This window comes from Rhea americana, unplaced genomic scaffold (assembly GCF_003343005.1).
Source record: "Rhea americana isolate MKP2758 unplaced genomic scaffold, rheAme1 scaffold_69, whole genome shotgun sequence".
NCBI classification, from domain to species: Eukaryota; Metazoa; Chordata; class Aves; order Rheiformes; family Rheidae; genus Rhea; species Rhea americana.
Window position 1 is genome coordinate 3,133,522 of NW_028186856.1, and position 23,385 is coordinate 3,156,906.

Below are 23,385 nucleotides of genomic sequence, written 5' to 3' on the forward strand. Positions count from 1 at the left end.
GCAGTAAGGTGATGGAGAGAATGCCTCAACCTGAAGAGTACTGTGTGAGCTTCTCACAATAATGTACTGAGAAAAGACAATTGAAAATATTTAATATTTCATCATAACCCCAAAATCACAATCAGAYGGTGAAGCATTTATTTTGACTGCCTCTCCATTCAAAGAAAAGCAGTAATATTAATGTAATTTTATGCTTTTTATCTATTGCTAATAATTTAACAAAAGTCATTTTTACAGTTTCATGTAATTAGAATTATTTTCATGAGTCAACCCATGATAAATGTTCATTGTTGTGACAGATAGAAACACTTGAATATGTAATTTGTCATAGAACAGATAAYAAGGTTCACTTCATGATATAGTACAGAATTTAGAAAATCCCAATAACCTCATTTAAGGGTAATGATATTGGACTCTGGTCTGCACAAAGTATTTATAATAGAGATTTTAAAAGAATAGTCTATTTTACCCTCTCACAAAGCATCTGAATTAGTGGGTTTGTTGTTGCAGCAATAATACATGTCCAAAGTTACTTGAAATAATTCTTTCTTTCCAGCACCTGAAACAGGCTTTGTGACTTACATTTCAGTAAGTCACACATAGAGCTGGGAAAAAAATTCATACAAAAAAAGTGGACATTGGCTGTCTTGTATTTTTATACGTTTACATTGTTAGAAATTTAGCATTCAGATGACATATGAATAAATCTTCAGAAACCATTTGAGATCTGCTTTTTCAAACTTCACCTTTGAGAAAAACTGAGCATTATTTATATGGCGCCTCAAAAGTAGCTAGGATGACCTGAATTACTAATGTTTGAAAATACAGGTAAATTGTGAGCCTAATGAGTGCACTGTTAACCTCATTAGTAGAAGCCCTACATTGTATTTTATGCAGACTTTTCATAATTCTATCTGGCATATATTTAGAATTTCAAATGAATTTAGATTGTTGTTGGCATGTTACAGGCTTTCTATGCATACAAAATTCAGGCCATGAAAAAGAGCAGATGCTTCTTCTAATAAATAAGTCACTATGACAAAGCATGTACCGTAAGATTAAAAATCTGGTTTATGCAAATGCTAATGGCTGTCTGTGGCAATGTAGCAAAATGCAGTAATTGGTTTAATAAATGATTCTTAGTTTAGCTGAACAAAATGCAATTACAACCTCTAAAGTAATTTTCAGGCTAAATATCCTTCCATTTTTTCCACTGCTTTCAGAAACAATGCTAAACAAAAAGAAAGTGTTGTGTGAATATTAAGCTATAGAAAAAAGTCTATTTAAAATAAAAGCTATTACATTAAATAGATAAAATGAACTCAAAACCTTAGCTCCATGGAAATAATACTTTTTAGCAAATTGTTTATGCTCTTATGCTTAGATTTCAAGAATCACACACACACACACACACACACACACACAAATATACAAAAAGAAGTTAGCTCAATACACAGGGCAAATTTCAGAAAATTAAAAAAGAGACTCAGGATTAAAAAGTTCAGAATATATACACATTACTATTTAGTAGTACTACTTACACTAATTTAATCTTTGTGAAAGTATTTAGGTATCATCTCGTAGCTAGAACAGGATATTTCATATACGAAGGACAGGCCCTTACAGCCATTTTATTTTCATGCATCACTTTTTCCAGTAAGAAATACAATAACTCAATGGAAAGCAAGAAGCTGTGGCCAGAAAAATGATTCAGAAGGTGAAAGAAGAGGGCCAGAAGAGTTTCACAGTTTCAGGAGTAAAAGTTTCAAAGTTCAAAGCCCACACAACAAMGGGAGGAAGGCTCTTCCTATCTGTTTTCTGCTAGGAGAAAAGAAATAAAGTGTTTTCCACTTGCTGAGAAATTGCTATACTGATATGTAGTTTTGTCAGGCTCTGAACCTCATTTGGTAACAGTCCAAAGGTTTGAAGGTGGTAATGAAGGGRCATTTTATACAATATGAGTTGGTTACATAATCAGACTGCTTCACTAAGAAAAAGAGGCTTTTCTTATATGGGAGAAWAGGATCACAACAGGTTTATGGAAGAAGTGGTAGAGTTACACAGACCCAGATAGTACTTGACTAACAACTTACAGAATCAAGTATTTCGAAAGCCATAAGACATACAAAAATCATTTTTCCCCAAGCCAATAAAATAACTATTTTATATTTGGGTTAATATTTTTGAAAGTGCCTGAAAGGAGATGTGAAATATGAAAAGAAAGAGTGAATGAGAAGTTAAGAGTTTTGAATTTGGATCAACAGGCAGTGAACAGTTCACGTCTCTATTTCCCCAGCTCCTACCCTACTAACTTTTCTAAGGCTTCTAAGGTTTGCCAATCTTATCTTTCCAGTAGAAGCAACAAACATGAAGCAAAAGTGATCTCTGAAATTGTAATGGCCAATAYCACGAGAAGAGTTATATACTAAGAAACCCTGAAGTGGATTCATTAGTTACCGGACAAGAAATGCAGCAAACAAATTATTGCGGAATTCCCTTCACACACTGCTCTGCCTTAAGCAGATGAGCTGGCTTTTAGAACTTAAAGMTTAATTCCCACCAATTACTGTGCCCATAAATGAAGAAGAATGCATGGGTTCCTGCGCAGGAGACAGAGGCATTTTAGCACACAGAAGAAGAGTTTTGCTTCTGGATCTGTCTTGGTATTCGATACTAACACAAAGCAGAAAAAAATCATAAAGCTGTCAACTGTCTTGACCGGAGGGCAGATGACATCAGTAAAGAGAGATGTTACAAAAGACAGTTTCTTTGAAGGACTCCCAGCTTTACCACCTAAGTTTATTAATCTGTCACTTCTTACTAGCAATCTGTGCATTTATTTTTTAGAAAATATTCTACATTGCATTTGCAGCTTGTTCTCAAATTACAAGAATGTTCTACATTTACTATTAGAAATTGATGATCTGATGACATAGACAATGGATTTAATACAAGCTACAAATAAACATCTTTTAGTTTAGGAAAGAGAATTTCTCATTTCTAAAAGTTTTCCAGTTTGATTTGAAGAAGTATAAATTTAATTGTTTAGTATAAAAGTTGTTATTGCGATAGTGTCAGCCAAGGCTCCAAGAAACTCCTCCTACACGTATTCCCACACTAAAACAGAAAGAAAGAACAAGAAAATGTTCCAGAATGGTTACTTTTTTCAAATATCAAAAATATTGAAAGTCAAATTATCAAAAATCAACATCTTTGTTATGAATAATATCTTTATCTGGTACACAGCTGAACAGAAAATAAGATGCAAAATCAATGGGAGAAGAATATACTTACACTCTTATTTAAAACCTCCTAGAACACATGAAAAGTTTGGCATGCACTTCCTAATTACAGACCAAATAATCTTTAAGTATCTGCAGTAAGCATAATACTTTAGTGAATATTTATGACAGTAGTGTTTAGTATTAACCTGGCAATAAGAAATAATCGAAACAAAACCAATTCCATATTATAAGTTTTTATAGGATTTAAAATTTGTCAGTGAGACAAGTGTACCATTACAACAGACAAATATGTGTAAATTTTAAGACAGTGTTATACTGTATCTTCTATTTGCTCAAAGAACCAAATACTGAGAACCATAGCTCTGAATGGAACCCTATGAGTTCTGAATTTTCCTGGCCAAAAATTTGTTAAAAACTCTAACATTTATAACATGGCTATGTAGGTTTATGGATACAAGTTCTACAATCCAGTATTATCTTATGATACTGCCAACATACTCAGAGATTTTATGAGCATTGACTTGSCTATGTTGAACTCAATTAGCTAAGGTTAAAATTTAAGGAAAATACATCAGCATAGTTACCTACCTCACTACTCAACACTGAAGTAGAAACATTCAGCTAACAAACATTCCCTACCATACCAAACTGCTTCCTTACGGCTCTCCAAATAAGGAGCCCCACGGTTTTATATTTACKTCCTGTTTAAATAAGCTTTAATTGTTCACCATAATGATTTCTGTGGTTTAGTAACATACTTCTTTATTGCAAATACTCATCATTATTTTTTCCACTGTGGAATCTGAAAATGTGGAGATGACACAAAATGAAGTGAGTGAGGATTACAAGGTAGTTGATAGTCACATTTCTAATGACATTTGAAGTTACGCAACTTTATACAGGCTCACTGCAGAATTCTAGTCACCATAGCATTTTATAAGAATCCAGGAATATTGCCACAGGTCTTCCTTTATACGTGAACAAATTACTATGTCAGTGTTTCACATAAACAAAATGATAAAAAATACCCAAAACTAAGTGCCTGTGATTCTTTTGCTTTCGGTTCTGATTCAACAAAGCTAATTTCCTATTTCAACTCATGAATAATTTTAATGGCTTCAAAAAAGGAAGGTAAATGGTTAGAGATAGCATACAGTCAAATATTTTTCAAAATAAAGACCCTTTAGTAATTTCATGATGAGAACAAAGAATTGGCAAGAAGAAGAAATTTATAATTCAGAAAGCCTGCATGTAATGGTGAACCACTTAAGACCAGACAGCAGGAAACGTGGCTGTGAATCTTTCTTTCTGGATCTTAAACACCTGAATCAGACTGGAAATGCTGGGATTCTAGCCACTTACACTGTGGAGTGTCTGGAGTCCTTCTTTGGTCATAGACTCCTGAATGAGAAAAATTGTCCTTACCAGAAAGATTTAAAGATAGCTATTTTTAAGTGGCAATTCAAAAATTGTTCATGCACGCTTACCCATTATTTCATTCGAAAACAAACAATCAAACAAAGAAGATACACTGAATCCGCCCACTTTGGAAGAGGGCAAAAGGAGCACGGGAAGGCCTTCCGCTTTGTCAGCTGGGTGTCCTCTGTAGCGGCACTCATTTTCTAATTTACACAAACATTTGGCTCTCAGGCTGGGCACAAAGTCAAATACACCCTTCTTCACATCTCATATTGGCTGGCTTCCAGCRGCTTCCTGTTCAACACGAAAGAGCAATCAACTGCTCTTCAGAGACATCTACACTTGTCCATTGATGATAAGGAGCACAAGCACTCAGGTAGGTTTCTGAAAGCATCTTCTACGGTCAGTATTTATTTACCACAATGGAAAAGCAGTAACTATATGAAAACAACCAGGATTAGGCAAAATTCAGTTCTCTCTCCACATATAATTGGATTAAAACAGTTTATTCAAAAAGATTTATATGTGTACAGAACTTAAGTATCTGTTGAACATCAGTAAAGCTGACTAGAGCGGAAGCTAGTTGACTATAGGTAGTTAGAGGATTAGGCAGTCCAAAACAGTATATGAGATTTATGGACCTAAACTTTGCTAAATTCTGAATTACATAGGATTAAATGAGACTTAATCTTGTTAAAAGATTTTATTTTCTGTTTTCTTTTTAACAGGGTAAAATGTGGAGAATGAAAAATTAGGATGTTATAAAATTACAGTCACCCTCTGAAATAATACAAAGAATCAATTTATTACCATCAATTTATTAATTTAACTCAGTCTATTCACTCTTACATGCTTTATATTGAAAAACTCTGCAAAATGCTTGGTGAGTTGTTTTGGTTATAGGAAGATACATTTATAACATATTTCTTACAAAAAGCTATCTCTACTTTTCTCTTAAGTAATACAACCACTATTCTCCAGATTAGGATTACCGTTATTTCTGTTCATTATCGTAAGATTTTATGGGCCAGGACTCATTATTCTTCCTGTGCTTGGAAAGTGAATAGAACATTTACATTCTACAGAAATATAAATAACTATCACTTATAACACATGGCATTCCTCATTTTCCAGCTGCAATGCCTTTCTAGCAATCAGTAAAGGCCTCGGAGTCAAAAGATTTACTTGGCTAGAATTGACAGATCACATTTTCTATCAATAAACAGAATCAACATATCTTACCATGAAACTACACACCGATGTCCCCTCACATACTTCCCTTTGATATCTCAGCTATGGAGTACTCTTGACATCAATTTCATTTTCTTTGACTTCTAATTTATGAATTCATACTAACTTTGATTAATAGTGATGGAATAATCAATAGTTGGAAAAGTAATAACAGTCAGTTGCAGATTTTATGAAACTCAGCCGTAGATTGGGTTTGCTTTTTTGTTGATGAATGAGTTTCTCCTGATAAAGTTCTGGATGTATGGAAGCCCAAATGGGATTAAGCACATTAATGCCTATGCTTAAGTATGCTTACATAATTTGTTGAATCAGGGCTTATGTCCCTTTCAGCCTCAGTATAATGTGTACTGATGATAAAAACTGTTTTCAGTGAAATATAACAGCCAGATATAGTAGTAAACTTTAAGCGTGCAATTTCTTTTGTACAGTAGGAAAATATTCACTATTACAGGATACAAGGGATTCTTTCTAAATACTCAGTTGTAAGACAGATCTAGGGAAAAATGAGGTTCTATCAATTTTACAGACTTCTTCTGGGATTTACTCTCACTGTTCTGCAAAGCCATGAGTTTCCCTACTACTAAAAACTCCCAAAGAAAAAGAATTCCCTCACAGGCTTCAGTGTTAGTCTGCTAGTGACTGTGAGATATATTTGTACCAAAAAAAAAAAAAGAAAAAGGAAAGGAAAAGAGCTAGTAGGGTCATAAAAAAGTCCCCAAATGTTAATAGTTATATGTTCAAGAGCTGTTACCTTATCATAGTATGACTTAATAACTAATCTTTTTAGTAGTCTTAGTGCCCAGGTATCAGCAACAAACTGATTTCTTTACTCCAGGTACCTCATTATTGTCTTAGGAACAACAAAGTATATATGGTGGCTTTTATTCACAAAAATGTAATATTGAACAGTAAGCCCAATTTGGTTAGACTAACTAGGATCTTCTAAGTAAATTTTCAATTTTCAACAGACAGTTTTAATATTTCTGTTATGAAGCAGTTGAAGCTCAAGCATGAGTTTTTATTGCAAAATTGAACTTCTGTGTACTAAAATGTTTGCTATGCATTATTGCTATCTATTTGCTGTGCAATTCAAATTTAGTACTGAAAGCAAAAACATTCCCTGAAAATCTCTATTTCTGGTTCACATCAAATTGCAAACCACAAAGGAAAAAAAAATTATAGTATTTAAGATCTTCTCAGTTGATCAGTGTGCCATGTTCCAGTTAGGAATATGGCAATGTCCAATTCAGCATTAATTTGTACATGAATTTGAGTGTCCCAATAGTTAGCTATTATTGAAACAGTTATTCAAGTCCACTTCAAAAACCAGTAAGGTGATCAATACTTCAAATGATTTCTGGCATAATAGCTCCAGTATTGTTTCACATATCTCTTCTTTCACAGTCCCATCCCATATAATTTTGCTGTTTCATGACCATACCCAGAGGCAACGCAGACCAACAATGGACCCAGATTTACTCATCCTTGGACAATGATAGCGATTCTTTGACAAAAAGTAATTCACAAAACTGAAGAAACACTTATTTCTAAAATTTTAAAGAAGTAAGCTCATTTGAGCTCACAAGTCTATATTTTTATATAGAACTATGATATAGATTTTTACATTGAATTATATGGAAGAGAGCTCTGGAAGTCATATAGTCCAACCTTTTAGTCAAAGTATGGCTATCTTCACCATTAGCTTAGGTTGTTCTAGGCCTTGCCCAGTCAATAATGAAAATATCCATAAATCAATACTCTACAACCTTTCTGGTTCCATTATATACTTGTCTAGTGGTACCTGAAGTGTAATACTAGTACAGTAGAAATGCATATGCCACAGGACATCTGAAATCATGGGCAACTGGAAAGTCATATTAGAAATTAAAAAGTTACATACTACATGCAAGAACAAAATGCCTTCATTCCTTAAAATAAAATCAGAAAATGTAGCATAGCACTAAAATAAGCCACATTTTTTTTCAATATACTTATTTCCCATCACTGTTCAGCAGGGTATAATCATCACCTGCTGATTCTTTCTAGGCAGAATACATATCACACTTTTCAGTAGTTGCTTCAGTGTGTGGGTGGCATGTTCCTGAAATTACCAATAAAACTTCAGCTTACTGMAGAAGAGAAACACTAAATCAAGAGTTTAACAGAAACAAAAATTTTATGGGTAATAGCTTTCCACATCAACTCTATTTAAATAAACTCATCATTCAGATAAGGAAATTGGGAAGAGAAAAAATAATTTAATCAACTAAAGGTTAGAAATTATAGGAAAATATTATAAATTATGTAACAGTCTTATTTGGAATATTCATATTTCAGTTATACTACACACCAAAGAGTTTTCCTGTCTAATGATTGTCCCTGGAAGATAATTCTCTCTCTATCATCTCTATAACATTACCTATCAAACTAGTCCATGCAAATCATCCCCTGCACACTTTGGAAAAATGTACTTGGTTTCTGTGCTGTGCACTAGTGATTGCAAATAAAATGTTATAAAGATCATCTTATTTTTCAAAGATCATATATTTTTGCATTTATTATAATTATTTACATATGGACACCAAGTTAACGTAAAAAAGCAAAATCTATTTCCTAATTTCAGATATGAATTATTTTGTATTTGTAAAAAATATTTGTATACAATATTGGTAAGAAAACAAGTAATTACAATAAAAAATCTTTATATATTCTGTCTTCAAACCTTAAAGCTCTCTCTCCCTATCTCTTTTTAGATAACTCYCTGTAGAAATTATACTTCACATGTCAAAGATTTGACCTTCCTGCACCCATTCAACAAATCTGTCTCCAAGTAATGTCAAGATAGATGGATAATTAAGTCAGATATTATTTATGTAACACTTTGGAGGGGGRATAAGTGGGCCAATAGCCCATGAAGTATGATGAATAGACGCTATAAAAAGTCTTAAAAGATTTGGATTTGTGCTTCATGCAATAGAACAGGTAGAGCTGCTAGGCAAGTAAGCAGTGATACCACATTGTTAAAATACCAAAGCCTAATCTTTCTTTTTGCAGCTACATTTGGAACAAGCTTAAGATGAAATCTGCCAACACAGAAAGGAAGATTACAGAAAAGACAGAAGATAATGAATACATGAATAAGAATTTTAACTCTGAGTTAACAGAGAAAAGACTAGTTACAAGATGTCATGCAGGAAGAAGCAGCTATATTTTAGCCGGAAGTAGCTTGCAAATGCAAGGAAAAAAAAAAGCCAGAAATTATTTCCAGATGATGATTTAAGGGTTGACGGAGGAAGCTGGTGTTGATCACTGCTCAGTAAGGAAGACAGATGGCCTTGGACTTTCAGAGAATAGAATGAAATCAAAGTTCATTTTGGCCACATTGATCTAGATAGTAACRACTAGACATAGTAAGAATAGCGTATGCGAAAAAACAAAGGTRTGTCTTAGGCATCACTTTTGTTAAATTTGGGTTAGTCTGCCAGCACTCAAGAGAGAAAAGAGTTATAAAAGCCCAATCCAGATTCTCTCTCTTTTCATACCTTAGCAGTAAAGTGATGGGGTCAGACTGCTGAATTTTCAGTGGTGCAGCAGTATGATGTCAATCCAAGAAATTCAGTAATAATAACACTTCAATCCAAGAAACTCCGTTGTAATAATAACACCGTCAGTACTTAATCATTCATTCAAATTTAACATTTACTTTACAGCACTTACATCCTGAGAATTTTTCTGGTGTTGACTTTAAGATTCGCCAAACAAGATAACAGAATTCCTGCTCTGTAACATATAAGTTAGATAGTCTCACAAGTCTTTCTAATTTTGATGAACTTCAATACTGAGTAAATACCAGCCAGATAAGTTTCGTTATCAGTCCAATTTGAAATGCACTTCCACTGAATGCAGAGAGGTGAAGCTGTCAGTAAAGTGAGGGAYGGCGGAAATTCTCGGGTACAGCTTATTCAAACACTTTAGCCAGTTTCACTTTTGCAGGAAAACCTGTGGCAATGTTGCAAGTGTTCTTATTTCTAAGAAACCAGGAGTTCTATAACCAGAACATAGATCATTGTTTTAAGTAACTGTGAAGATCTCCCAAAACTTCATTGCTCCTAAAAAGATGCAAATCTGACATTAAGTTAGCARCAAAGTTCTTATTAAAATTTTTAAGTAAACTTTCCTGTTTCTATGTATTTTTTTTTCAAAATAGCTCTGCTTCTAAGTAGCCAATAACATAAAGATTTATGATGAATTCAGAAGTCTCTTATGGCTTTTAAATTGAAGTTCAGTTTTTCAATAGCAAGTGCCAGTTGTTCTCTTCACAGATATTATTTTTATGTTGTAATAGCTGGAAAAATTTAGTGTTCYTAGTTGGCTGTCATGCCAAATGTAGGGAATAACTGTAAGGACTTTTAAGTTCTTAATATATAACGCAGTCAAGCTGATCCCCCAGCTTCCCAAATGGAACATACCTAAACATACCTTATCTCACAATTATCTGATGTCGCGATTAGCAAAATATTCTGGCATGGCTGTCAAGATTAAGACATGCAGACTGCTTGCTTTAAACTAGTAATACTGCTATGATCACATTGGGCTCTGCACCACCCATCTCGCTGACATGCCAGACAGAYCTGTATTTATCTGTGTACATCAGGCTCTACAAGTTTTGCCCCTTAGCAGAGAAATATCCAGAGTACACTAATGATAAAAAAAAGAAAATGTAATGGAAATTACAGAGTTTCATATGGTTGAAGTATGCTACTTTATTCCAAAGAAATGTTTTAGTATGTGAGTACTGATAAACTTGGTAAAATACAAATATAAGAAGTTGAATAGTAAACTGATCTACATTGCAGAATAAATTAAGATCAACAAACAATTCTCCTACCGACATATCCAAACCAAACAATACAAACAGCCCTTAACTAAACAAAAAAATATATAAATGCCCTTTCCAAACTAGTCTTTGCTCAAATTGCTTCTTACTACTTCCCCCAAATCTACGTTTGGGCAAACTGGCAGAGAGAGGAGCTATCCCTTGCTCACTCTTTTAGGTTGCAGCCATAAAAAGGCCTCATGGGAAAAGGGCTGAGGTACTCCAGAACCGTTACCATCACACCTGAGCAGTTTAATGTCTATTTCACATTTAAATGTAATAAGATTGCAGAAGTTAAGGCTTTGTATTCCCCATAAGGTAGAATGAGAGCGAGGAAAAGACTAACATGCACAGTGTTCTTCCTAGTTTAAGCCCTACTGTTGCAAGCGTAATGCTGGTAGTTTGGTAGGGCACAGCTAAACCATCAAAAAGACATACAAACATGAGCTTTTACAAATCCTATCTGCTCTTGCACCACACTGTATTGGGAATCTTTAAGAAAGGACCCTCTGGTGGAGTACTCTCTCTATTCAAACATTAGCCAAGAAATACAGCTGCAAAAGCAGATTAAATATGTTTATATGGAGCACCCTTGTATGAAGCACATGAAAAGCATTCTAGTACATCAGAAATAGAGTTCTTTTTTGGCCTTATTCTTCTATTCTGCAATGCAGGTCAGATAACAATCAAATTTCAATTTGACTTCTAGTTTATGCATTTTATCAATTATATCAATATCTGTCAGGGCTCTGAGTTCATTAACAGGCCACCCTCACCCAGGGCCTCCAATGAGCCCAAGAGTCCCATTTCATTTTAGCCCTGGACCTTTAGTTCCTTTCTGAGTTAAGTTGTAAAAGTGCTGGTGTCCAGCTCAGCCCCAGCTGTGCCCACGACTGACCATGGATTCCACTGCTCCGGACCCCGACCTGCAGACTGACTTCCTGGTCTGACTTTTGAACTGTCTCATCACTGTAGACAAGCCTGGTGTTCACTGGACTGTTTCTGACCCTGATTAACGTTACCAGACTTAATCCTGCTCCAACCTGCAGACTGACTTCTGAGCTCGAATTTGGACCTGCYTTATCACCATGTATTTGCTTGATAACCTGGACTCTCAGCTGACTCACAGTTGCAACGCCAGGGCCTGTCCTGCTCCATCAACGCAGAGGGTGAAACAGGAACAGGTCCGGCTGGCAAGGCTCCTTTCAGCTCCTGGCTCCCTGGCCCACAGGGAGGAGCCAGCCCTCACTGCTCCCTGGCAACAGTCACATAATAAATGTTTTCCTTTGAATAAAGCAGCATATTCCAAATACATGAAACTGTAGTTTTTATTCTATTTTCTTTTTTGACTAGTATGCACTGAATGTTTCTCTACTAAAGGACAGAACTTTGTGAGTGTCTAGTTCATCTGTACACATACACAAAAACCCAAGCTTTACCTTTGCTAAGGCATAGTTTGCAGCCAGCTTTTTTAATTCCAGCATGCCCCTAAGTTCTCTTAAAGTGTTTCCCTGAATGTTAGTTTATGTTAAAACATGGTAGACCCAAAGGCACTTGAACTGTTGTGCCTAAAATACACTACCCTGATAGAGGCCCTCTGCCTTCCCTGGGGATTTGTGATCCAGCAGATCTTCTTGTCCTCAGAAAATTCCTCAGACACCTATGGGATGAGGCTCCCTCCAGAATATAGAAGAAATGTCTAGCTATGTTTGATCGTCTGCTTGTTTGTTTGTTTTAAACTAAGCTGGTAGATGTGCCTGTCTTGTAGACAGTAATACAAGAGCACTCACTGGAGATGTGATCAAGGTTCAGTTGCCTCCCGTTTTAGAGATTCACATCCACAGCTCATATCTCCTATTAGATTATAGGCTGTTCTGATATGGCAGTGCTTTCAAACCTTCTTGAAGCTCTATTGCTATGCTGAAAAGATTTCTGCATGAGTTAAGACTAGATGGAAAAAAAGCACCCCAAAAATGACCATAACTCTGTAGTCTTCTGCTTATGACACTCTATGTAAACTGTCATAAACATACACAAACATGTCCCCTAGACCAGGGACCAGAATTCAGACTCCTTTTACCTGAAAGTCAAAGGGATGAATCCTGACTCAACCTAAATTTGCTGTTCTTGCCTTTGTAAGGACAGAAACTTATCTCTGTTCACTTACTAAAAAAAGGCAATGTGGCAAAGTGCCTGAACAAAAACAAGAGAACAGTAAGACATAGAYTGGCCTGAAGAAATGAATCAGAAAGAAGCAGACTGGGATGAGAAGCTTGTTAAAACTTGGACTAGGGAAGAAAAGTTAGTTGGAGGCTGTATTTCAGAGGAGTCAACCTCCTATTCCCACAATAGTAGCGCCAAAGGCTGAAAAATAGGACCTGTGGCACATTTTCTCAATAACTGAAGGTCTGACTGCAAGCTAGGCTGTAGTTCTATACCTATAGTTACATTGTAGCTAACGGCAAATGACAGTTTGATGGTACGGTCTAACAAACCTATTCCACGGCTGGAAATCTGAGAAGGCTTGTAGCCAAATCAGTCACTGTGCTGAAGTCTCTCTTCCTACTTCTTCGCTGCTACTGCTATCTGCATTGCAACCATTCCTTAATCTGCAGCATAAACAAAGCTGTAGTGTCAACCCAGTTATCTGCAGAACTCTGTAGTGGTAGCCTGTATTTCTTTGGAGATGCTCCTATCTGCTTATAGAGCTGTTAGCTTGACTACAATACTTCAGTCTCTAAACTTTCTTATTCTATATTTAGCTGAATTATCACTCTCTGATATATACTTATGCTCAAGTTTATCAGATGGCCAAGAATGATGACAGTCCACTGCTTACAGCTGTATATTATTATCAGGCGTTGCTCAAAAGTATTTTAGAATCATAGAATCATAGAATCAGTAAGGTTGGAAGGGACCTCTGGAGATCATCTACTCCAACCTCCCTGATTAAGCAGGGTCACACAGACCATGTTAGACAGGGTTGCATCCAGGTGGGCCTTGAAGATCTCCAGAGAAGGAGACTCCACAACCTCTCTGGGCAACCTGGTCCAGTGCTCCATCACTCTCACAGTGAAGAAATCCTCCCTCATGTACAGGTGGAACTTCCTGTGGTTCAATTTCTGCCCATTGCCTCTTGTCCTGTCACACAGGGCAACTGAAAAGAGTTCGTCCCTGTCCCCTTGACACCCTCCCTTCAGGATAGTATCATATTTCAATTTTCTTTCCAGTACTCACCTATGTGGCATAGTAAGATCTTTCCAACTAAATAGTACACTTTGTCACTTAATTCCTATTTTTGTGGCTACTCTGAGAGAAAACTGTATATGAAATACTGTATTCTTTTATTCCTGCCCTTATGCAGAAGAATGCTCATTGGCATTATATTTTTGTGTTGACTAAGAAATGGAACTATTAAAGCATTAAAAATTCTGGTGGATACTGCAGATAGATTTTACAGGGACCAGAGACCCATGAGAGAGGCTAGTACCATCATGTCATTTATAAAAGTTTTGTGTCAGTTTAACAGACATATCATTGCAAAGTAAACAGTTTCCAACAAAGCCCGTGATGCTAGGATTTTAGAGTGCYGTGGAAGTAGAATATAAGAACTTTTAGTTTTTATGTCTTTGAAAGCTTTCAAAATTCTTTTTTATTCTATTTTCTTATATTTAAGATTATTTGAAATTCTGGAATCTATAAAAGATAGTTATTCAACTATACAGGTGGAGCAAAGGTTTTTTTCTTGAATTGACTGAGAACTAGACACAATTGGGAATTTCCTGAAAAAAGAGGTGTTTTTAGACATAAAATACTTGTGCATGAAAGTTAACATTTTTCACAGAAATGTGCATACCAGTTTTAGAAAGGACGGAATTTCTACATGAAAAGAAAGGTTCATTTCAGAAAACCAACAGCCACACATTAAACTGTCACAATGCCACACATAAAACTACAAAAGGAATTCCCTCTTTGCTAAACTTAGAAAAAGCATTTGAACTTCAGTGTCCTCAAATCTAACTGGGTATCCTTGCTATCTGACTTCTGATTATTTTAGAGGAGGATGAATCTGGTTGTCAGCTTCATTCTGACTGACTGGACAACCTAAAACCCTGAAATTTTTACAAGACAGGTAAAAGATTTTCTATCAAGCTCTTCTTTCTATTTCTCATGGAAGAAAAGAAAGAAATTACATAGTGAAAAATCTCCAAAATATAAAAGATTGGATTCAGTTCTTCTGCTTGTGAGACTGTGGAAGAGATGCTTATGTCACTTCTGAAAACACCTGTATTGCTACTGTAGTAATTTTTAAGCAATATTTGCAGAACAACTGACACAKATCTTAGTATACAGCACTTTATAAAATGACATTAACAGGCACAGCACAGACAGAAATTAGACACAGCATCTTCAGAAGCACATCCAGCCAACTTCTTTTTGATAACTACAATAAAGAAATCAAATATGTCATGGAGATCAATTGCTCTGCAACTGAATATTAAATCCTGTTAGCTCAGTGGGTCACATCTTACCTAAAATTCACTTTCTTATTTACCATTATAGCCCTCACTGTGTATATAAACTACGAATCAATTTTCATGTTTATTCACCTTTGATATTCATACATAGTATATTTATATAACTATAAAATATGTTTTTAATTAGACAAGAACCGGAAAAATGAAATAGCTGTTGGTGTTCAAAATCAATTGACAGTTTTCCCAATTTTGAGCTCTCTTTAGAAGAGTATGCCTTTTAAAATATGCCAAGTACCCTTATTTCATTTTTTCTTTATGATAAAATCTGCTTAGTGGACTAACATATGTCATATCAGAAACATATCTTTTCATATCTTTACCTAAAATATGCTGGAGCAGATTGTATATACAATAACTTGTCAGGCCAATTGAAGATATTGGTCTTAGACTGAGGTCAATTTGTGTTCTGATCCCTTTAGAAAAAAATGTTCTCTTCTGCATTCTGAAGTAAATGTGATAGATACAATGGATTGCCTAATAGCCTGAAAGATTGAAAAGAGCAATGGCAAATAAATTTTTTTTAACTGGATCCAATCTTTAATAATTTGGAGATTTTTCACTATGTATTTTCTTTCTTTTCTTCCATGAGAAATAAAAACAGGGAAAAACAAATCTCCATCTTCAATTTTTATGGAGAGAACCAATCTACAAAGGCATTTTGTCATTTCATGAAAGAGCAGAGTACATATTGTTAGTTCTTAAGAGGATGAACCTGAGTTATCATAAAGCTGAGTTTAAAATTTAAATACAAAGAATGAAAGTAATTCAGGAGTTACTGTCTTAAAACTTGCATCTTTTTTGAAATGAACCTCTCCTTATTAAGAGACACCCACCAATAAAGCTAACTTTATTCTATTTTACAGATGCATTCCTCAATATTATAACACCCTTTGCATATATCTTACATTAAAAAGAGACAAGGAAAATTTTTTTTTAATTATGAAATCACTTAAAATGTCACATATGTTCATCATTGGAAAGTTTAACAAGTAATTAAACCATAACCATTTAACAAATATTTTTTGAAACAAGTTCTTATAAATGAGGCGTTAGTAGCTAGTATGCTCCTATTATAAATCCAGATAACTCCTACAGCACTGCACCTTGCCAACTGTCTAAAATGATAGATAGTATGAAGTAGAATACGGCTACTGAAATGGGAAAGAAAAAGAAAAGCTGCTTATAAAAAGACAGGACAGTGCTCATTGTTATTCAAGCACATCAGTTGCCATATCCTGTTTTCATCGACTGCAGTGGAGGCTTTAGCATTGACTTCAAACAGGTGCAAGTCCCCCTGGACCAAAGGGAATAAAACCTACAGTCACGGTATGAAAGCAACACTGTATAAAGGGTGCTGAGACAGGATATGTAATTTCAATCTGGTACACAAGAATCTGACCAAAGCTATTTAAATGCGGTGCCAAGTAAGGATGCAACTGAAAAAAGAGTCATTTCTGAAAAGAAATTTGGCAAGCCTACATTCAATGCTACAAGAAAAGAGCAGGAAAGATATAGCAGAAATGAGAGAGCMGAAATATAGTGGAGAGAGAGAACAAGGGGGACCCAGAAGCAGCAATAAGTATCATCCTGTTCTGTAGCAGTACGATACCACTTGTTCAGGACACAGCTGTTGGCATGTCTTGGTAGTTACTGCAGCCTAATCTGCTCCAAGAATTATTGGGATTTAGATGCAAGTATATTATCCATTTGTATTTGTTTTTCTCTGAAGTATCATGAGCATTTGAAAATGTTTGGGGACTTCTTTTTAACTTACATAATCTTCAAAGAAAAGTCTTAGGTTATATTGTAACATCAGTTGAGAGAGTTATGCATGATGTCCTCAATTAATGCTATAAAGAAACTAGCTGAGATGTTATTATATTAATTAGAAACTGGTCAAAAATAGAGCGCATATCCCAAAGGACGGCAAAATTTCATTCCAGCCTGAATCAGAAAGAAATGCTACACAACATAAAAACTGTYTAAAATGGCGGTAATAAACATGAAACGGTCTCAGTTTTAAACTTAATCAAATGAATATTACAAACAGAGGACTGAATCTCGACATTTAATCTTAAAACAGGATTTTGAAATTAAAATAAAGAACAAAGATATTTTTTGAAGTGAATATGAAAAGACAAGAAATTACTGTAACAGGTTAGGCAGGAAAGAAATTGAGAAGCTATTCTAGTCAATAATTTTTATGATGAAAAGGGAAACATATACCTGTGCAAGAATGGGGAATCCGAGGTTTCTGCATCCATTACAAGGTGTTAAAGCCTCCCATAAACCTGAAGGACCGCAAGTATTTTCACCTACATCATCTTCTTCTTCCTCTCTCGGCGACAGACATGTTGAAGGCGGCCTCTGTGCATAAAGAAGCAGCACTTTCATATTAAACACGGTGGTAAAGAAACATTTTACTCAATGAACACACGAACTGAAAAAATTCACATTTATAAATGCCAAAAGATAAACTGCAATTTTAATGCGGTGCAGCAACTGCTCAGCTGTTAATCTCTCACATGAAAATAGTACTTTTTAAGGAAGGTGTATGTTGAGTCACCTGCAATTATACTTTAAATATGAATGAGCATAATATATATTAAAAATAAACTTACTTTATTCATTACCAGGTAATTGGCAACTTCTAGTTCATATTACTTTACGTCATTTTACTTTAAAATTTGTTTTAACTCCATTAAGTTTAGGATAGCCCAGAGAGAACGAAAACTCATGTTTTTAATGAAATGTACTGTCCCTCAAATGCAATAATATAAGCTAAGGGGATCTTGCTTTAACAGTCACCCAATGCATTCAGAAAGCAAAAATAAAAAACTCTGCTATATTTGCTTGGATCAGCCCAGGGTTTTTGYAGGAAAAAAAAAAGATATATTTGAGAATAATGAAATTTGAGATTTCGCTTTTTACTTGAGTTTAACCATAACAAACATGTTAGCTTACTTTGTGCGGCAAGTATTTTATTTAGAAATGACCTGTGCTCACGGTCACCTCAGCTAGAGTGGAGGGGAGGTTCTAGAGAATGTCTTTCRGTTCTGAGCACTAAAGCTCCCTTACTGGCCTCAAGGATAAGGGAATAAATCTTATTTTTGTTTTAAAAAGTATTCTAATATTCTACGATGGGCAGAAACGGAAGGAGTGGCCACTTCCCACTTACTTAGGTATGTTATTTTGCTACACAGGATAGTCCAACCCCAACCAAATGAATTTCAGCGGCAACTTTTACTGATTTCAGGGAGAGAAGGAGGAGAAGACATAAACCAGTGATGAATGATTTTCAGAGTCTCATGTTAAAAAGAAAGTTATAATGACAGTAAATGGCAGGTTTTTACTCCCATCGGAATTCAATGGCACAGATAATTACCGTGTCCGTATCTAAACTGGAACATGCAATAGCTGTTCTAGCCTGCTCGGTGTTTGGTTTTGCAGCCTGCCTGCTATTCAGACAATAAACGTTAACTTCAGGAACGCTTGGTTGTCTCACGCGATCTCTCGGAGGTGGTCGGATTTGCACGCGCCCAAGGGGGCTGCCGGCGACGACGGCCGGCCRCAGCTGTTAATCCGACGGCAGCCGCAACGCCGAAGCGCAGCTGTGAGGCCCGTGCGAAACACAGCTGCTTAACTGCATGTTATTTTAAGTGGAGTAAAGAAAKGAGTGGRGTCTGCTGCCCGAACGGGATCGCAAAGCCAAAGGGGAAAGCAGGGTGGRAAGAGACAGCAGAAGCAGCAGCACTTCTGRCGGGTCCCGGTGATCGGAGCAAAGYGAAGGCACAGCACAGCGCAGACAGGGACTAACCAAACTTGCCCTAACAGCTGAGGGTCATTTAGCCTTTGACCTGCGTGCTAMCTTCTTATGCACACAGGGCTGTACCCACATAACCTAAGAGCAAATACCACTCAGGTCCACCACCACTCCCTCGCCAAAGATGAGAAAGACGGCACGTCCGCCTTCCGCCGTCTGGTTCTCCTCGCCTGTGTTGGCTCCCTTGCTGCGGACGTGATAAATCTAGTCCCACCTTTTAACGTTTTTATGTGGATTTATTTACTTTTTATTTTAAAAGTCAATTTCTAAAACATTCTTCCTGAAATATTGCACCAGGTTATTTTGACAGTCAAGTAGTACCACAGAAGGTGTTGCCATAGCAACCGGTATCCGTACATGGATTATTACCGGGGCCGGGTTAACTCCGCACGGTGTGGGTCATGCAGGAAAATTATTGTTATACATTTGCATAGGCAAAAGAAACAGACTACGGGTCTTTCCAATCTATTTACAATACCATCTTCCGCAGTGTTTGCCTTACGTTTATATTTTAAATCTCGGAATTGTGGTACCTCGGAATAAAGAGTTTTTTGCCCCCTGGAGCAAAAAGCAAAGTACTGCAGCAGTGCTAGTTACAGGAAAGTGTCTAATGCACACAACTGTGGCCTGAGAAGCCAATGTAAATGAATGAAGATGAAAATCATAGAAAGAAGTATAATCAACGCACCTTCTAAAAGTAAAAAGGACACACACACTGTCAGAGAACATTTGCCACCACAGCTAAAGGAGGATGAATAATGGAAATGGATACATTTGAATCATTCAAGGGAGAACTTASGAGTGTTTAGCCATTACAGCAACAGATTAGAAAATATCATAGTTAAAATACATAACAACAGAAAAATACACATAAGCAGTATGAAAGAGAGATATATTATTTATATTATATGTAATGTATATAAACAGCCTAAAAAAGACCGGGGATCATGGGAATTTAGATTAGTGCCATCGACATGAATGCGAAGAAATGGCGACGATGACACAGTCAGACCTCCTGATCCTGCAGAACAGGACAAACAGATGTCCAAGCTCACTGCACAGTGGTTTAGAGTAAGTTGACTAGTACTCTCACGCAAGTAGGCCAGGCAGGTATGGATGGCCTGATACCCGCTAATATATGCATTACTGCAGACTAGGGTTGGCTCTTTCATACTGAATGGCTGATTTCTGTCTTCTTGCCAGATTTCTGCTTCTGCTATTGCTAAAGCACTGAAGGAGACACATTAGGACAAACGTACGTGAAGGAGAAAAGCAGCAGCTATCACTATCAGCTTTCTCACCTACCCCACTGCCAGAAGCCCAGTTGTTAGCAGACGACAAGCACAAAGGGATATGGAGGAGCAGCTGCAGGGAAAGACAGCAGCAATTGCAAAAAGAGGAGAAGGAGTTAATAGTTGCATGAGGGAACGAAGAGTCTCAAGTCCCCTAAAAGGAATAAACTGGGTTTGTACATCCTAGGGAAATGAGGGCAGCTGGGGGAGATGGATGAGATACAGAAAGACCTACAAAGACATCCATGGACCTCAGGCTGTCACACAAGCCCCTGAAACTCCTACCCAACCCACCCAATGYCCTCCCCCAGCCTTCCTGCCTTTCTCAGAGCACTTTTCTGCTCTGTGGTAAAATTTAATTTTGCCTCCTCCAAGATCCTTCGGACACCAAAATYTAATTCTTTGTGTGCTGGTGGGAAGCCTTGGGAGAGATTTAGTGAAATATAAGTTATTTACACCTCCTCCTCATAAAAAAAGAAATAAATAAAGAGAGAGGAAGAGATCTCTTCTGTCAACAGAAAAAAAAGACACAGCTGAAATCCTCTTTTACATGCCAGTGTTTACCCAAAAAGAAACAGTAAAAGTAGCTAGAAAATACCACCTAGATCACAGTTGCTAAATCAATTGAATTTTACATTAAGAAATGGTGATGGCAACATAAACTGTAATACTAGCTTCAAAATGGTCCATCCTGCCTAAGCTAAAAGAAGCATAAGTGTCAGCACCACATATCTTCAAATCAGATGGAAAATCTTAGAAGATATTATACATGATTTGCAAAAAAGAATAATTGCTAGGGAAATCACAAGAGATTGACACAGAATAAAAGATTTAGTAAAAGTTTTATGATTTTTTCTAGAACACTGAAATAAGTATTAAAATTGTTTCTAGCAGTAAATGACTAATGATACAATTTCTCTATGTGTACAATAGAACTAACAATAGAAGAGACTAATCATATAGCAGTGAGAGGCTAATAAGATAAAAGAATAAAGTCATTGGACCATTACAATGGTGGCAAGCTTCCTTTTGACTTCACTGGGCCCAACATGTCACTTCTGATGTTCATAGCTTATAARCATTTAGATTATGTCTTTGAAAATTTAGACAGGGAAGTCTTCATTTTTTATGTCTCCATCTGCACAAAAGGCAGAATTTGTCCAGTAAGAAACTTCAGACTGAAACATGCTTTATCCTGTAAACAGGCTCTCTGTTCACTTGCTGTATTTATGTAAGTCAGACTGGCCATCACAATTTGACATCTCTCTCCTGATCTAACAGAACAAATATTCAGCAACAGACAGGACAAAGAATACATAGGGAAAAAAAAGAGCAGTGAAAGTCTGTTCTGCTCTTAAAAGTCAACAAGAAAAGGAGAGCACCTTTAATCTTAATGATTACTCAAGAGCTACAAAGTTCATAGCTCAGGAAGCTTTATGTCATGTATAAAATAGTCCAGAATTTTTTGTCTTCCTTAATATTGATCACAACAATTTCATAGTTACCAGAAGAATTCATTATTTAGACAAGTTTTCTCCAGGAATACAATAAATCCTATAAAACTTCTTGTTTCCTTTTAGTCTCTATTTTTTCTGTTTTTAATGAAGATTAGTCTATGCTTTCGGCGTGACATTTGCAGCAGCCCTTGCTAGCCAAATGTGATTTAAACCCCTAGTTTCAAGAGTGAGAGGAGACTTTTCTGTTCAGTCCAGTGGAATGTAAACCCACTAACATCACACTTTTTATTTACTTATTGTATCTATGTTTTAGCATAATTGTCATCCATTTGCAGAAGCTCAGCAAATACTTTCAGTCCATATCCACTAGAACAAGATAGCAGCAGAAAAAAACTGTCAAAGACACAAAATACTAGGACTTACCATTTGATATTACATCATAGTTTGGGACACTAATGTTAACTTTTTGTCTTGTAGAATATCACATATTAAGAAAAATAAGTGAACKCTCTACTGTGATTATTACCACGGTGACTGTGCTGAAGTTATGGATCGCAGGGCATGCAGAACTCTTTGCCCTTTAAACAGAGTTTAAAGGAGTTTAGAATTATTTTAAAATATCCAGTAATTTTACATTCTTTTATCTCACTTCTCAGAAATGTAGCAACAAAGCTGAAATCAACCGTTCCTCTGGACGGCATATTTGGTTATGGAAGGCAGCAAGCAACCAGATGTTTGATAGGTTTACAAATACTTTCTGCACTGTTCAGTCTGGAACAATTAAGTCAATAGGAGGTTCCTTCTAAGCAAATAATTTGACAATCATAGAAGCGTGCAAATATTTAATACAAACCTACCCCCAGAATTATAGAGGCATGATTTTACCAATGCTTTGCCTGACCCCAAAGATATTTAATTATGTTGTGAAATAAAAATTAAATTAAAAAAGCTTTATTAGTCCAATTTTACATTATATTGAATAAGGAACTAATAAAAGGGGAAAGCGTTTCTTAATATCCACTGCAAATTATGCTGAGCAGGTTGTTTTCTGCCTTTGCTGTTCCCAGCTGCTGTGGCAAACACAGCAGACAAGGAAATCAAGAGCTGGGATAGTTTTCTGCTCTCAGTGCTCCCCCTGCTGGTGCCCAGGCCACACAGAGGAGAGAACAGTCTGACGACTGCAGGAGAGGAACGAGTAGGGTTTGGGCATGAAATGCAACACAAACGCTTACTGTTTTTCCACAGCAGGAGCCCTGCGTTAACCTAACATACAGTCCTGACACGCATGACGTTCATTTACAAGATACGCGTCATTTCTTTCAGGTGGAACAACAGTGAAACATCTTGGTGGCCCGGGGACCCCTTTCCCGCCTGGCCCAAGGCCCCCTCCTCCTGCCTGCGTGGGGTGCGTCCGTTTGCCCTCCTTAGCTCGCAGGCCTGCAAGCCGTTCTCCCCGGATGCCAGAGGCAGCAGCGGCCGCCGGG

General features: G+C 36.4%; 1 protein-coding gene across 1 annotated transcript in view; it reads right to left on the reverse strand.

Annotated features, from left to right (window-relative positions):
- Positions 1 to 23,385, reverse strand: part of ANKS1B (ankyrin repeat and sterile alpha motif domain containing 1B) — a 434,320-nt gene that overhangs the window by 315,680 nt on the left and 95,255 nt on the right. Inside the window, exon 9 of the mRNA XM_085321288.1 lies at positions 17,556 to 17,696. Within this exon, the coding sequence (XP_085177414.1) occupies positions 17,556 to 17,696 (141 nt within the window). The remainder of the gene's footprint in view (positions 1 to 17,555; positions 17,697 to 23,385) is intronic.